Source organism: Hoplias malabaricus, chromosome 15 (genome assembly GCF_029633855.1).
Source record: "Hoplias malabaricus isolate fHopMal1 chromosome 15, fHopMal1.hap1, whole genome shotgun sequence".
Classification (NCBI taxonomy): domain Eukaryota; kingdom Metazoa; phylum Chordata; class Actinopteri; order Characiformes; family Erythrinidae; genus Hoplias; species Hoplias malabaricus.
Genome location: NC_089814.1, coordinates 24,477,792 through 24,494,507, shown reverse-complemented (window position 1 = coordinate 24,494,507; position 16,716 = coordinate 24,477,792). Strand labels below are relative to the sequence as shown.

At 42.6% G+C, this 16,716-nt stretch overlaps 1 protein-coding gene across 2 annotated transcripts in view; it reads left to right on the top strand.

Annotated features, from left to right (window-relative positions):
* The window catches only part of rapgef1b (Rap guanine nucleotide exchange factor (GEF) 1b), a 38,637-nt gene extending 22,943 nt beyond the window's left edge, over positions 1-15,694 (top strand). Inside the window, exons 7-25 of one of the 2 annotated variants that reach the window (XM_066645725.1) lie at positions 232-297; positions 813-933; positions 1,159-1,339; positions 1,525-1,983; positions 2,118-2,323; positions 7,835-7,924; positions 8,360-8,448; positions 8,532-8,631; positions 9,425-9,500; positions 10,291-10,378; positions 11,440-11,529; positions 11,896-12,081; positions 12,185-12,269; positions 12,412-12,506; positions 12,847-12,925; positions 13,044-13,145; positions 13,252-13,349; positions 13,457-13,585; positions 14,400-15,694. In XM_066645725.1, coding sequence (XP_066501822.1) covers positions 232-297; positions 813-933; positions 1,159-1,339; positions 1,525-1,983; positions 2,118-2,323; positions 7,835-7,924; positions 8,360-8,448; positions 8,532-8,631; positions 9,425-9,500; positions 10,291-10,378; positions 11,440-11,529; positions 11,896-12,081; positions 12,185-12,269; positions 12,412-12,506; positions 12,847-12,925; positions 13,044-13,145; positions 13,252-13,349; positions 13,457-13,585; positions 14,400-14,550 — 2,491 coding nt within the window. In that variant the 3' untranslated portion in view covers positions 14,551-15,694. The remainder of the gene's footprint in view (positions 1-231; positions 298-812; positions 934-1,158; positions 1,340-1,524; positions 1,984-2,117; positions 2,324-7,834; positions 7,925-8,359; positions 8,449-8,531; positions 8,632-9,424; positions 9,501-10,290; positions 10,379-11,439; positions 11,530-11,895; positions 12,082-12,184; positions 12,270-12,411; positions 12,507-12,846; positions 12,926-13,043; positions 13,146-13,251; positions 13,350-13,456; positions 13,586-14,399) is intronic. The other variant, XM_066645724.1, reaches the window with a different exon arrangement.
* Positions 15,695-16,716: the final 1,022 nt, after the last annotated feature.

Below are 16,716 nucleotides of genomic sequence, written 5' to 3'. Positions count from 1 at the left end.
CTGTGGATTCTGTTTGTCATACTGAATGTGAATATTTGTATGTCCTCTATCTCTTTCTCTCTCTCTCTCTCATCTTCTAACTTGTCTGTTGTCCTTATTATTTTTGTGTTTCTGTATTTCATTTTTTTTTCCTCTGGTCTTTACCCCTTTTGTTTCATGTGCTCTGGGCTCGTGTGGTCATCCTGCTCCACTGTCTCTCTGCTTGGTCCTCGTTTCGTTGTCCTGGGCCAGGAGCAGGATGCAGTTGTGCTCCGATCCTGTTGTCAGTGGGCAGTGGAAGGCCGCTCTGATGGAAACGTACGTCAGCCAATGGGGTGCTCTGTGTGCATTGTGACATAATGCAGATCCGCCCCTCAGCCCTCTTAATTGGAGGGGATCAGTAACATGCATGTGATTATGAACCAATGTGTGTTCAGCTCCCAAGCGCACATTGAGGAATGCCAGCCAATCAGGGATGAATCCTGATTGAAGCCAATTTGCATGATTGACAAACGAGTGCTCCGCCCCCTTCTAATCCCTGCCTTCCTGATAGTTTGTGATTGGTCAGCTCCCTCGTTTTCCTGGTGACCACGCTGAACTTCAGAGGCGTGTTAGTGATTCTGAAACACACAGAAACTGCCTCCAACCTTGTTGTTTGTGAACAAGTGTGTTTCTTTCTTTGGTATGAATGTGGGTGAGTGTGAATTCCTACCCCCAGCCCTCACTAACTCTTCTCTGTAGTGTGTGTGTGTGTGTGTTTGTGAAAGAGAGAGCAAAATTAAGAAGCTCATTTAATCAGGTTGCATTTTAAACTTAACTTTTTTGTCCTGCAGCCCACCAGCTCTACCCCCGAAAAAACGCCAGTCTGCATCGTCCCCTACCCGTGTAGCTGTCATAGCCCCCATGAGCAGGAGCAACTGCGGCCTCAACTTGACGCATGGAGCTCATAAACAGGTCCGTAACCCACCCAGGAGCCTTGAATGTTTGTATTACAATAGCCAAAGAGGCGACATGTGGTTCTTTCTGATTTGACCTCTGGCTTCATCCAGCCTCTTTTAGTTGGAATCCTTCACTCTCTGCACTTTTGTTTTTTAGCTTCAATACTTCAGATGTCTCTTCAGGCACACGTCTTTAATTGTTTGTTGTTGTTGATTGTGTTTTGTATGGTAAAAAATGCAGGAATATGAGGTGGACCACCTCCAGCGACGTTTTTCTGGCGGCAGCCAATCATACGGTGGGGATTCGCCCCGCCTCTCACCATGCAACAGCATGGGAAAACTCAGCAAATCAGATGATCAGCTTTCATCTCTGGAGAGAGACAGCGGCCAGTGCTCACGAAACACCAGCTGCGAGACGCTTGGTATACACACAAACACGCACGCACACACACACATACACAGTGTTACTGTATTTAAACTGAAGCCAGTGATACTGCAACACAACCACCTTAAGCCCCGGACACACTTAATCTTAATCACTTGAGAAAACAAATCCCCTTCACATCACATCCTTTTCTTTCGTTTCTCTCTCTCTCTCTCTGTGTAGACAACACAGACGTATACGATCCAGACTATGACTTCCTCCATCAGGATCTCTCTGTTTCTGAGCCGTTACCATTTCCCCCAGTTCCCAGCCTGAGCCCTCTTCCGGAATGCCTTGTTGAGTCTCCATCTCCTGGCCACACCAACTCCCGTTTCAGCGCCCCTCTAACTAGCCAGAGCTCTCTGGAAAATTGGACTCCGCCCTCTTCTGCCGGAGTGACTAATGGGGAGCAGCCGCCAGCTCTGCCGCAAAAGAAGCGTCGCTCGGCTCCCATTCTCTCGTCCTGTCAGCAGCATGAGAGTTTTCCCTTCTTCTCTGACAATGTGATGGAGGATGACACGCCACCATTTCCTCTGGTCACTCCAACACCTCCTGGAGCAGAGTGCAACGGGACCGAGGACCAGTCTCCCTATGACTTTAGTGACAGCCCTCCACCTTTACCTGAGAAAAAGAGCAGAACCAGTAAGAACTCTTAATCTGTCCTTTCTCTGGCCATGTTAGAGTGAACTTCACAATCCCGAGGTATGGGACTGGTCTCTGCGGTGTGTGTTGTGTGTAACAGTGCAGTTTATGGTGTGTGTTTTGTCTGTGTGCAGTTCTGCAGTACATGCAGTTTGTGGAGGATTACTCAGAGCCACAGCCATGTGTCTTCTACCAGACGCCACAGAGTGAACGGATTTATGAACAGCGGAGGAACAAACATTTCCAAGAGGTGTACGGCATCCATGAGACCTACAGCAGCTCGGATTCAGTCCACGAGGCCACGCCACCACCCGCCCTGCCCCCAAAACAGAGACAGCTGGTACACACACACACACACACACACACACCGAGCATGCTCCACACATCCTGAAACACACTTGATGATACAGCACTGGGCAAATATAAGCCCACCCTTTCATTTATTTTTATCAAAACAGCTATCAACCTGATTTCAGAGTTCAGAAATTAAACAGGACTGTCCCAATCAGATCAACAACACTCACAGTGCTCCACTCTTGCTTCAGGTCTGACCACATCCACAGTTGTTTGTGTCCATCCATTGCACATTTCTAAATGGAATTAATTTAATTGTGAGAAACAGAGGTTTGACCCTTCGTTCACACACATTTGTCATGTGGTTGTGTAGCTTTTTTAAGAAAACTTCAAACTGTCACCTGTCGCTCATCGATTGTCTCCATATCGCAGCTACTATTGCCTGCTCCCACAGGAAATGACCAGTCGCATGTCTCTCAGTTCTCTCCACATATGACTGAGGGAAGGAGTAAATGTGTGGAGGAATGACAATTAGAGAATCTGTAGAAAGGGAAGAGGTAGAAACACAAAACAAACACTATTGGTTGTTTATTATATCATTTAATAATTAGTTGTTGAGTTATTTTTGTAATTTATATACATGGTATAGACACATGAATAATTAGAGCTTGATGGCTCTTTTGATTGGATGAAGCATATGTAGGTTAGTCACGTTTGCACAACCCTCTCTCTCACACACATGTTCTTCTCACACCCTGTCTTACACATGCATACACACAAATGTGTGTTATTCTCAGTGATTAATGGTTCAGCCGGTGGAGACCACAGCGTGGGTCGAGGTTAAACCCCTAAAGGCCACAAGTCAAACCGTGGAACCTGCAAGTAAACCTTTGTGAGCTGCTGGGTGAACAGATCAAAGGATGGAGGGAGGGCACAGAGAGGTCATTGATTAATGATTGATTAGGTGATTAATGACTGAAAATATCTTCTCCCATTGAAGAGTGAAGCAGCAGCAGGTAGACGTCTTCTCTGGAGAGAGACAGAGAGTACAAGTGATGCCTTTTTAATCCACTTGGAGAGATTTAGACTCATTTAACTCATTCATGACAGTGAAACCGCACACAGACACAGTGGCAGTGAGCACACACAGACATACACAAAGAAAAACAGGGAACTTTATCCCCCCTTAACATCCATGACTAAAACTTCCAGCTATTACCTGGGCATGGAGTTGACTGATGAGGGTTGTGTGTGTGTTCACTGCCCCTAATCAGTAGTGTGTGTGTGGGCAAGAGGGGGGGTGGTATATATATTTTGCGTACAATGTTATAGATGCAGATAAATAAGTCATCAGTAACTGTGAGAACCTTTACTTATTTTGGTATTCAACTGCCCTGTACTCCTTTTTCGTTCCATTCTCTCTATCTCTTTTGCTCTATCACTCTCTTAAACACACACACACACACACTACCACTCTCTCTGTTCGAACTAGTCGTATTTAACTTTTCTTCTGCGTAGTTTGTAATAGCTTGTGTACGTCTTTCTTACTCTGTTTATTCCATTTCCTTTCTTTCTTTCTTTCTTTCTTTCTTTCTTTCTTTCTTTCTTTCAATTTCTCTGTCCTCCTTTCCCCTTCATTCTGTCCTACTCTTTCCTCCTGTCTCTCTAGGCATCTCACTCTTCCTCTCCTTCCTCCTCCTCTTCATCTTCTCTCTCTCTTCTCCCTCCTTCCACTGGTGTTCCAGAGGAGGTGGAGCCTGCTCTCGACCTCAGCCTCTCTGTGTCTAACTCCTTCCTCAGTGGCCACGCCTCTCTGACCACGCCCATGGTGAGTGACGACCAGTCAAATCAGGTGCCGTCATCAGATTCTGTTATTTGTGACATGACAAAAATCACAACCAGGTTCTTATTATATATCAGTCCGTCAATTAAAAATGTTTTTCACAAAATTCTGTGATTAGTGCTAGTGTGTGTACATGACATGCGGGTTAGAGACAACCGTTTTGTTTGTTTTTTTTACTTTATTATTATTATTAACATTTTAGAGTAGTTTTTATGGCATTTGAATTAGAATCTCTTAGTTTGCTGAGTAAAAGTTTCAGGGAGAGGTTTAAAGAAGCTCGGACACCAGCTTTAATAGAGGAAATTGCAGCGTACAGCTCAGACAATAAAACACCTTCATATTCCAGCTTCAGCAACTTTATAAGAGATAAATGTGTGGGTTAAGCTGGGTAGTACCAAAAACAATTGCCCAATGTCTCACAGCAGTTTTTGTGTGTGAAATAGAGAGAGATGGTAAGAGTAAAATTAATGTATTCTACCTTTTGAACTATAGCAGTGATGTGTTCTTAATAAAACTGCTAAAATGTCACTATACTATTCATGGGAGGATGCTGTGGCAAAAATTTCGTAAAATGGAAAAAAAATATGGAACGCATTAAAGTTTACAGATTAATCACATGCATTTACATGTTAACGCTGAAGTCATTACTTGTTATTACTATTTTTAACAACACAAACACATCATACACACTACAGAGAGCACACTATAATATGTCATATTTCTGCTAATAGCAGTGCACAGGAAAAGTTGAAAACTGAAATAGACTGTGAGGACAGCTGTGAAAGGTACTCAGTTGTCACTTCAACCCTGAGGGACATAACTTAAAGTCCTTAAATGGACGTTAAAACCTTAGTTGTACTTTTAAGTAGCAGTTAGTGCACAGGACCTACAGTCTGAGGGTGTCCTGCTGTGGGCTGTGTTTATTCCAGGAGGTGTATGTTTGCTGCGTGGTTTCTCTGTTATTTTCTCTGAAATATTTCTGCATTTGTCTTTTTTTGGATGCTGTGGTGGGTTGCCTTTGTTCCTGCTGCTTATGCTCATTGTCAGTTCTCCTTTTATTGGTTCCTTTGAATCCACTTTCAGATATATTGGGTTCTAAATATATACACAGTGTGTTCAGTAGTGGCAGTTGTGGCTTGTAAAGGGCTGATGTGCTGGATTCCTGCCCTTTTAATGTATGTGGTCAGCTTTGTGGTGCACTCGAGAGTTTCCTGTGCATTTCTCATGAGCGTCTCATGTCTGGGCGCTGATGTTTCCCTAGAGATTGATTTTCAAGTGTTGTTTAAGCCCTGTTTTAAGGTTGTTTATGCTCCTCTGCTCTGAACCCGCCCTTTGGGGTCTTAGTGTGCGGCTGGCCAGAGGCAGACCTGAGCTCTTTATCTAATCTGTTCTGCGTTTATCTGGGTTTAAGTTTTTAAGTCTCTGACCCACACGCTTATCTAAAACCCCCTTAATCTGTATGTAGGGGTTTGGAGTGGAAGTTTTGGTCTGTTTAAAGCCCTCTCCTCTGGTCAGCCCTGTAGCACATGGGTTGTGAGCATGCAGTACATGGAGCAGATACATGCTGATCCAGGATCAGAGCTAAGCACACGTGAGGAGCTTCTACTAAAATTGTCCCTCCAGAACCGTAGAAGCCAAAAGGGCTCAAGGAACGAGAGTGGCCAGGACTGCAGTAGCCTCAGGTTCATCATTCTGACCCCATGGACATATGTGAGACTGAAGCCGCATCCCAACTGTGCACTTTATACATACTGGAACACAATTCAGAATGAGTTAAAATTAGTATTATGTAGCATAGTCACAAATGTCAAAGTTGAGTATACTAAAAAAAAAAATCCACAGTGCATACTTGGAGCCAGTCAGGTTATGATGGTGGTGATGGACACTATTGTCCCACACTCCAACAGGAAACGGAAAGGGAGCAGCTTTTCTCATCCAGAAAAATGTTGGCTCTGTCCCCAATAGTGCCCTATTCCCTACATATAGTGCACTAAATGTTAGACAGAGGGATGTGAAGCTTATTGATTGATTATTTTATGACATACACTGTGCACTATGTAGTATGGAGGGAGATATTTGCGCTTCAACCTGTGAAAAAAAAAAATGGCGGAGTATTTTGCAGCTGTAGCTTGGTATGATGTACGTTATCGTAGCAACAGTTGATATGTTAATATTTAGTGTAAGCCTATTGAATTCTCACTTAATGTTAGTTCATATTATATATTATATAGTAATTAGTGTATGGTAAGCAGCCCAAATCTTCACATACATCTGCCACAGTTGTTGTTTCACAAATTTCAAAAATACTTAAACATAAATGTAAAGCTAGGAGAACCATTCTCTCATTGCACCCCCTGCTGGAGATGTGTCAAACTGAAACATGCTGCTGGAGTAACCACGTTTTTCCCTTGTTATAAAAAAGACACTCGGGAGTTTATCTCCAGCTGCCTGAGGGAAATCATGGCGTGTCGTATTGTCATCTCTTTACAGGTCCTCTGAGCCCTCGGGACACGTAAACTCGACTTTAAACTCTGAGAATTTTCCACACATGGTGTGTCTCTGGGGACACCCCCAGCATTTTTTGCCTCAGTTTGATTTGCTTTAGCCGGATAGCTTCCCTGTAGGGTATGTTCACTGTAGTTACTCAGAACACATTGTGACTGAAAACTTTGCTGCTTTGGTGAGGTTCCAGTTTAGAAAGTCTCTGTCTGTGCAGAACAACATGAAGGACAACATGGGACTTCTTAAAATCAGATTCAGTCTCTTCTGAGTTTTTGGAAAGAATGGCTGTGCCATTCTTTCTTTTTCCCACCACTACGACAAAGCCACCAAGCTCGTGTTTGTGTTTGTTGAGTCCACTTTGGTCGAAAGTGTACCAAGGCCTTAAAACTGAGGGATGAGCACACAGTCAACTCTCTGCTTTACCTTAGCAGCTCTTGTTGAAAAATCATTTTAAAATAATGGATTTTCAGCCAAAGGAAAAAAAAAAAGCAAACGTGTGTGAGAGAGAGAGATGTCCATATGGTTCTCACACAAGGGGGTCAAGCACAGTGTTTACTTCTGGCCATGTGAAGTAAGACACCACATGGTCGAGTACTCAATTTCTTTCTCCCACCCCCTAGGGTCTCTGTGGAATGTTCGCATTCCGGAATTCCTCAGACGGAATTGAACAGGGGGATACTTCCTGCTCTCCTCGGGAAACATGTTGGACTGTGTGTGTGAGAGAGAGTGGGCTGGGTTGGAATGTTCTTGCTGCTGTTCTTGACGAGTTACTGCAGGTCGCTTCTGCCCCTATCCACTGACTGTAATCTTTCCAATCAATCTCTCTCTCTCTCTCTCTCTCTCTCTCCCACATTGCTTTCTCTGTTCCTCACATTGCTTTCTCTGTTCCTCAGACTCGGTTTGAAATCTTATTTTGTCTATCTTTAGCATTATCCAGGGCAGAATGTCCTTCACGTTGTGTCTTGTGGCTTAGTATTCTCCTCTGAGCATGTTGAAGCATTATGGTTGGGCCATATACTTAAATTATCCCCATGAAAACGCTTGATGGTGCTTTTCTGAACATACAATGGGTATCATCAGTACATCTAGAACATTCCCTGTTCTTTATTGAACATCTTTTAGATTTATTTGCATTGGGATTTTTGGGTTTCTTTGTTTGTTTTTTGTTTGTGTACCTGAGGTTTTTTTTTTCTGTCCATCCTCTCACTATAGAGCGAAAGTGCCAATGATGAAGTTGGAGAGGGAGAGTATGTGAACTTGTACTCTGCTACACAGGCCAACGGAGACACCTCACACCACTCAGTAAGTATTTGTGTGTGAGTGTACTGATGGGAAATGTATGCTCCTATGTTGACTACGCAAGAGCCTTACGTGGTTGTGAGCATTAATACTTGTCGATCTGCAATTACACTCTTAAAAATAAAGGTGCTCCAAAGGCTTTTTGAGCGATGCCTTAGAAGGATCACTTTTGGTTCCATAAATATCCATTTAAACATATTGGCAAAAATCTTAAGACTTTTGTTTTTCTTTTACAGAACCCAAAGTGGGTTCTTCTTTGGCATCAGTAAAAGAACCCTTTGTAGGATACGGCAGGGTTTTCCCATGTGGTCTGGCTTCTTGTTGCAAGTTTTATTTATTTATTATAATTTTTTTTTAAACAGAGTTTGACACAGAAGCATAACAATTTGTATGAGGTTAGCTTGATTTTTTTTTTTTTTTTTTTTCCTGTTTCTACAGGACACGCCCACCCACTGTGATGACACAGATCAGGACGCTGCCCCCCACATACCTCCGTCCAACAGCAAGGAGGCATTAGCAAAAGACAGGTACAGGAGATATATATATATGTGTGTGTGTATGTATGTATGTGGGTGTTTGTTTCTGTTTAACATTACATATTGTGTTTCAGATTGAAGTCTACAGACTCAAGCCATGTTAAGGAGGACATCGATGAACTTTCTCTTGTGGATCACAAGGAAATCATGAATCGCATTACTCTCAAAGCAGAGGTCCGTTCATACACACCACTATATGATTTAGCAATGCAAACAACTGAAGTAAAAGCTAGTTATACTTCATATCACAACCCTCAGCCCCTTGCAAACACACACACACACACACACACTCTCAGAATCAGTCTATTTGATCATCAGATTCAATGTCAAAGATGGACGCACAGTGACCAGTTCTGGATCCATGTATTGATGTGGTTTAAGCAAACAATGCAGATCAGTCACACAGTAAATTTTTAATATGTCTGTCCCATAATCTAGCAAAGCAGACATGATGTACGCCATAACATTAAAATCACCCCCTTGTTTCTGCCCTCACTGTTATGTTTATCAGCTCCACTAACTGTACAGGTGCACTGTGTAGTTCTACAGTTAAGACTGTAGTCCACCTATTTGTTAATTTTTGAGTGAAATGTGTCTCTCTCTGCTGGCCAACACCGTGTACTGCACATCACTAGTCTTTCACTCATACTGCATTCAGAGTGTGTGCCATGGCTGCAGCAGCCTGCCAGCAGCAGCTGTGTGTGTGTGTTTAATGTTTATTTAATTTAATTTCATACAGCAAACTTTTATGCTCAATCTGAAGTTGGCTATATAAAAAGACGAGGGCTGGAGAAATTGTGTGTGTGTGAGTGTATGAGTGTATGTGTGTGTTCTGCAGAGGCAGATTTCAGTCCACACACACACACACACACACACACACTCAGCTGGTGCAGTGTTATAGGGAGCTGGCTCATTGGGCCAGACTTGACTGGTCTGCAGTAATATCTTCTCTCTCTCTTTCTAACAGGGTGATGATGGGCCTGATGTCCGAGCCGGCTCCAGCGATATTCTCTTAGTCCACGCCACTGAAACAGATCGCAAAGGTAATTCTTTACCTCTGTGTTTTTTGTTTTTATTATTATTTTTTTAATTGACCATACATTTGTTAATATTCGTTTCTAATCCTTTATATGCTTCGTGCCGTGTTTGGATGATTTTGCTCATGTTACATGCGGCTGTGTGCATGTATAAATATAATCTCCCTTCTCAGCAGTGTGGACAGTTTATGCCTTGTTTTAGGTTGCAAGCATCATGCCATCCGTGTGCATTGTGAAGTGGGGTCAGCTGCTGCCAGACAGTTCTGAGGGAGAATCCTCTCCCCAAAATGCAGCACCGCAGCAGCTGCCCGTCATTGTTCAGTCCCATCACAGAGAAGGTTTTAATTAATGAGCTGATCCGAACACAGTGTTTTCATGAACGGTGATGTCAGGTTTATCTTTTCAGTAGCTTATAAAGTGGGTTTGTGTTGACTGTTAAAACAGCTGCGATTAAAGCTAATGAAATCACAAATATAACATGTCAGCATTTAGGCAGTTGTGGTCATCCGAGTCCATACGTTGTGTTGGTGTGCACTCACTGCTAATGTACAATTACATGTGGACTTTATCCTCACCTGAATTACACGGCAAGGTGATCATTCCCAGCTCTGAGTCAGACAGCTTGAGCTCAGATATAAATGGCACATGTGTTTGAGCAAGGAGCATGAAGGAACTCCTCTCAGTTTAGACGTGGGTGTCCACCCTGCTCTGAGGCGGAAAAAATAAATAAATAAATAGATAAATTAGATCTGCTGCTCCACCTCACTTCAGGAGTTCTGTTCTGTTTGTGTTACAGATTTGGTTTTGTACTGTGAAGCTTTTCTGACAACCTACAGAACCTTCATCACACCTGAAGACCTCATCACCAAACTACACTACAGATATCCTTTACCGTGTGTGTGTGTGTGTGTGTGTGTCTGTGTCTGTGTCTGTGTCTGCTGGTCAGCATACTTTGATTGCCTACTCTACACTTCAGTGTTCAGGACCCTCACTGGACCCTGACAGAGCAGGTATGATTTGGGTGGTGGATCATTCTCAGCGCTGCTGTGACACTAACATGGCAGTGGTGGGTTAGTGTGTGCTCTGCGCTGGTACGAGTGGATCAGTCACAGCAGTGCTAACTGGAGTTTTTAAAGAGTGTGTCTCAAAATTGTCCACACTGTAGACGTAAAGTCAGAGACAGTAGCTTATCATTGTAGTTTGGGCCAGCTGTGACACTTAGGCATTTAAAAACTCCTGGAGTACAGCTGTCTCTGGTGCACTCATACCAGCACAGCACACATTAACACAACACAAATTCTTCAGCGTCACTGCAGCACTGCAATCATACCTGTTCTGTGGGAGTCCTGAACGTGACCGAGGCCTAACTCTATTCACATGAATATCGTTGCTGTCCAATGGAAAAAAAAAAAAAATATATATATATATATATATATGTTTCACAATAGTAACTTTTACAGGAGATGGATAAAACTTTCAATGGAAAAAACATTTTATTTTGGAGCATTTCTATTGGTCTGTTCATCATTACATTTTTACACAATGTGTAGGACACAGACTGCTGTGTTCAAATGATGTTGTAAACAAAAAATCCACAGAACGGAGAGGCATGTTTTTAAATGGACAGCGATGATATTTAATCCTTCGTCATGCAAAAAACAAAGGTCTAATCTATTTGCGCATCCAGTCAAAACAAACCAATGATGTTATCTGTTGACAAATGACGTCAGAGCAATGTGCACAGGAAAATGTCTGTGAAATGCAAATTGTGAGTTCGTTGCTTCACTCCCTCAAAATGAAAAACAGGTGAATTTAGACCCTTCTGTACCAGAGATGTTCTGTAAAGTTCTTTAGGCTGCTTATTCGGTCGCAAGTTGGGAAAACAAACACTGAATCCCGAAGTTCTTTGTGGTAGATGTTTGGTTCTTTAACGGCGGTGCACATACACTCATTTCTGCCACAGTCCAGACACGTTTAAGAAGCGGGTCAGCAAGAACACATTCTTCGTGCTGGTGAGGGTGGTCGACGAGCTCTGGTGAGGCACTTGATTATTAGGATGCATATTTAGTGGTAGGATTTTGTGTAAAATAAGACATAACCCGTCATACTCAATGCTCAGATGTAGTTGATAATCCATATTTTATTGTTTACTCATGTCTTTGGCTGATTGATTACATTGGGATATTTCTTCTTCTTTAGTTTAAACTGGAGCTATGATATTACTCTACACATTAGCCTTATCTGTCTTCCAAAATACAAGGAAATACTAGCATTTTAACTTGTGATTTTTGTTTACGTCACAAAATAAATGTTTTAATAGATTGACACACTAAAATAAATAAATGTTAAATTAAAAATGTTGCTGCGGTTGAATGTTACCTCATCTGTGTGTGTATTTCAGTCTTGTGGAGCTGACGGAGGATATCCTGAGGCTGCTGATGGAGCTGGTGTTTCGGTTGGTGTGTAACGGAGAACTCAGTCTGGCTCGTGTTCTCCGCAAAAACATTCTAGATAAAGTGGAACAGAAGAGACTACAACGACACACACAAATTCTCAAACCCCTCGCTGCACGAGGGGTCTCCGCTAGGTACACACACACACACACCACACATATATATTAGAACCTGTTTTTGTGTTGTTTTATCAGTACCCACTTACTTTTCACACATCATTGTTACATTTCTTTCCAGACCTGGCACACTGCATGATTTCCGCAGTCATGAGATCGCTGACCAACTCACACTTCTGGACGCTGAACTCTTCTATAAGATTGAGGTATACACTCACAGACACACAACACACACACAGCTGTAGACACAGACTAATTCTGTTGTGGTATGTGGATCTGGTTATGTAGGATGTAACTAGAGACATCATTTGTCTTTTTCTCTTTCTCTCTCTTACTCCCTCTCTCTAGATTCCTGAGGTTCTGCTGTGGGCGAAGGAGCAGAATGAAGAGAAGAGTCCCAATCTGACTCAGTTCACAGAGCACTTCAACAACATGAGCTACTGGTACACTTCAAACACACACTACATCTGCAGCTAACACACTGCACATGCTGCACTTGTATACAACTCCCTGCATACCCCCCACCAACCCAATATTATTGCTAGCATTGAACCCACCAAGCTTTAAATTATGCTTGCACAATACATACAGAGTACAGTGCTGGCACCCTATACATACAATTCTTGCAGCCTACAGCCAATGCTAGTACACTGTGGAGCATACTGTAGTATGCCGTGTGCTACTCCACTGTGGATTGTATAGGGTGTATGCCCTAGAAGCTCTAGACTATACTATATGACCTCAACTGACGAACACTACTCTAACTGCTCTTTTGTCCACCAGGGTGCGCTCTATAATCATCCAGCAGGAGAAAGCTCAGGACAGAGAGAAGCTTCTGCTCAAGTTTATCAAGATCATGAAGGTAAATAAATGTTCACTTTAAACACACGCAGTCTGCGCCTACATCCACCTCAGAGAACAGCCTTAATGAGCGTTGATGCAGTTAGGTTTGTTCATATTTATGTAAATGCTGTTTGTAGCACTTGAGGAAGCTGAACAACTTCAACTCATATCTGGCCATTCTGTCGGCTCTGGACTCTGCACCCATCAGGAGACTGGAGTGGCAGAAACAGACATCAGAGGTCAGTCAGATGTGTTTTGCAAGTTTTTTTTAGTCCCATTGTCCACTGATATGTGAAGAGTGGACAGAACCTGACTATATATGTGTCTCTTCTCATTCTCGCTCAGGGTCTGGAAGAGTACTGCACTTTGATCGACAGCTCATCCTCTTTCAGAGCGTACAGAGCAGCATTGGCTGACGTAGAACCTCCCTGCATCCCTTACCTGTGAGTGTGTGTGCGCACCCATGTTTTATTCCAAAGAGCATATTCTAATGTACTCCAGATCTCATTTATAGGCAAATATGCCTCTATTTTTTTTTTTCCCCTCTCAGTGGGCTGATCCTGCAGGACCTGACGTTTGTTCACTTGGGGAATCCTGACCTCATTGATGGAAAAGTGAATTTCTCCAAACGCTGGCAGCAATTCAACATCCTGGACAGCATGAGACGCTTTCAGCAAGTGTGCGTGACCTTTTTTCCTCAGTGAAATTTCATTTTGCATTTATTTTTCATTTATAGAAGTCTTCTGTGCAGATTTTAAAACACAAGCGAGAGTAAAAGTAAAGCTACCAAAATTCTTCTCCGGAAACTCATGTTCTAGAATACCAGCATTCTCCACGCTGCTAGAATACCAGCATTCTCCACGCTGCTAGAATACCAGCATTCTACAGACCTGCTGAATCAAAACGGAGGCGTGTTTACAGCACTGATTTCTGGCCCCAATCCCAGCCATGTCCATTTGACCAGGCAAAGCAAAATGCTAAATCTCAGTGTGAACAGGGCTTTAAAAATGGGAGGAGCTCAGCTGTTAATTCAGGTGTTTCTCAGATGGATGTCTGATCTCAAAATGAAACCTTGTTTACCAAGTATTTAAAATTTTAAGTCATACGTTTTCCTTCCCAGTCTTTATTCTTCACTAGTTTCACCCTCTTCGCTCCTCAACCTGAGACACCAGCTGCTGGTTTGTTTTTGGGTTTTTTTTCCCTCCGGTGCCTGTGTAAGACCCAGTGTAAGATACGCACATGCGCTCAATCTGACTATATATATTTCCTCGTAAAGGATATTTTTCCCCGTTTTCTGTAGAGTTAGGATTTTGGAGATATCAGAAATGAAAAGGAACAAGGTTTTAATGATTCATTTCAAAGACTGCTCTCCATTTTTCAGTCCACCCCATGTTTATTGCATCAGAACATCAGCCATAAGGTCCAGATGATCAGTATCAGTAACTTATGACGTGTGATTGATTATTGAGATGTTTTGGTTTCTTTGTGTTCAGACACTACGAGCTGAAGCGGAACGAGGACATCATCTCATTCTTCAACGACTTCAGCGATCACCTGGCCGAGGAGGCGCTGTGGGAGCTGTCACTAAAGATCAAACCCCGGAACATCACACGCCGCAAAACGGAGCGCGAGGAGAAGACTTAGAGAATCACAGCGACCAGAACCTTTCACATAACCTCAACCAGAACTTTTCACAGCAGGAGAACCACAGGAACAGTGGCAGAACGACGGTAGCATGGAGAAAAGTTCATGAACGCGGAAGCTCAGATGACTTGATGGAGACTTAATTTTTTTAAAAAAATGCAATATTCTTTCCCTAAAGGAGAGACTGAACCCATGCAGATGTGCAGTGAATGCACATACGCAGCGCAAGACTGAACCTGTTTCTGTGCATATTTGCAAGTGTGAGAGGAGGATACAGATATTTGGATGATCTGAAACGCTGGGTCTGACTTAGCCATGAATACAAACACCCACATAGATACATACATAAACACACACATTCACACACACACATAACACCCACTCCAAAGTGGCTTGGAGGTTTGGCTTGCTGGACAACTGCTGGGAGTTGGGACTTTTTGTTCAGTGAAAACGAGGAATGAGGAAAGAGACTTTAAAATCATGGGAGATTGAGCCCTTGGGTTAAACTGGATTTGTGTGTGTGTGAGACAGCAAGCGAGAGAGAGACAGACATGTAGCCAGGCTGCAGACTGAATGACCGTCAGGGTGTTTTGAATTCCTTGGTGTATGATATGTGGTGTATGATAATTGTGTATGATCATGTACAGCTCTGAATCTTGTAACCTCTACGTATAAAGTAAGCAGTTAACCGGAGAGAGACAGGTTAGTGAGCAGTTAACTGGAGAGACGGACAGATTTTGTATCTAAACCAAACAATTATGCACTAAGAGTGACAAAAAAAGAGACAAGAATAAGCAAAAACTGCAAGACGGACGACGCTGTGATCTGTGTTTGTTCCAGTGTCCGTGTGTGTGTGTGGGAGTCTTTGTCAGGTGTTTGTTGAATGACGTGTGTGTGTGTTGTCGTTGCTGAATCCTGGGACTTTCTTGTTACTCTCATGTTGTGCTTTCATCCACCAATAAACTGCTCTTTCTATACAGCTGTGTGTGTTTCCAGGACTAACATTTTGTCCTGATAATGATCCGTCACCACATTCTACTTGAAAACTGATCAACAAACAGTTAAACAAGACAAGGAAAGCCTAGTTTTGCAGGACCACCATCATCTGCGTTGTCATACAGGTGTCTCCAGTCATTTCAACAATGCAAGATGGTGTCCAAAATACATACCCTCCTTGTCAGAGGTCCTTGTGAATCTTGGTTGCTTCATATCAGTGTTTACATGTTTTTTTTTTGTTTTTTTTTATTTGTAGTGCAGGGTAATGCTGGGCAGAGCTAATAAATGTAGAAATAAAAAGTATCACTTACGGTTATAAAACATTTTGGTTAAATGATTTAATGTTTATAAAATTTATTTAATTTTTAAGAATTCAGCAGGATTTGGTCGCATTGATAACGTGCACAATTGTATCAGTTATTTTGTTTCAAAGACTTAAGACGAAGTTTTATTAATTAAATAATACCACTACTTAGTAAAACAGCATACTTTAAAACAAGGCAGGTGAGCTTGATAAAAGCATTTATTCCAATGTACGTTTTCATATTACTTCCCTTTTACTACAATATTTTAAGCAGATACATGACCAGACTTTGGCCAACCTCAGATTTAGCCAAGGCTCTGAAGTCACACGCATTGCAACAAGTTCAAACGCTCACACGCCACATATGTAGGGTGACCAGACGTCCTCTTTTGCCCGGACATGTCCTCTTTTTTAGACTTAAAAAATGTCCGGGCGGAATTTCACAAACGTCCGGGATTTTGTTTTTCTAGAGCTTACATAGAATTTGGAGAAGCGTTTTGTTCACAAACTAGTCCCGCCCTCCCCTACTCTGATTGGTTCGCTTGAGTGAGAAGGGGGCGTGTTGAAGTAACCTAAAATCTTCTGATTGGACGGTCTGACTGTAGAGCTACCGTTATTGGTCGATAACCTTCTCTGCAAAAATTTAATTGGTCAGTCTGCACGTCAGTAGACGTCCACCCCCCCACCCCCTATACATATGGCATTTCTCACGCTACGAAATGATTAACTTCGCCGCACGGAAATTAATCGTACTCTCGTGCGCTCCTAACAGCTGTCTTGAATTAGCGACCTATCGATCAACCCCGTCGTCAGAAAAATGGTACTACCCTTCATTTAAGGTGGAAGCGTTCATTCTGCTGGGGGAA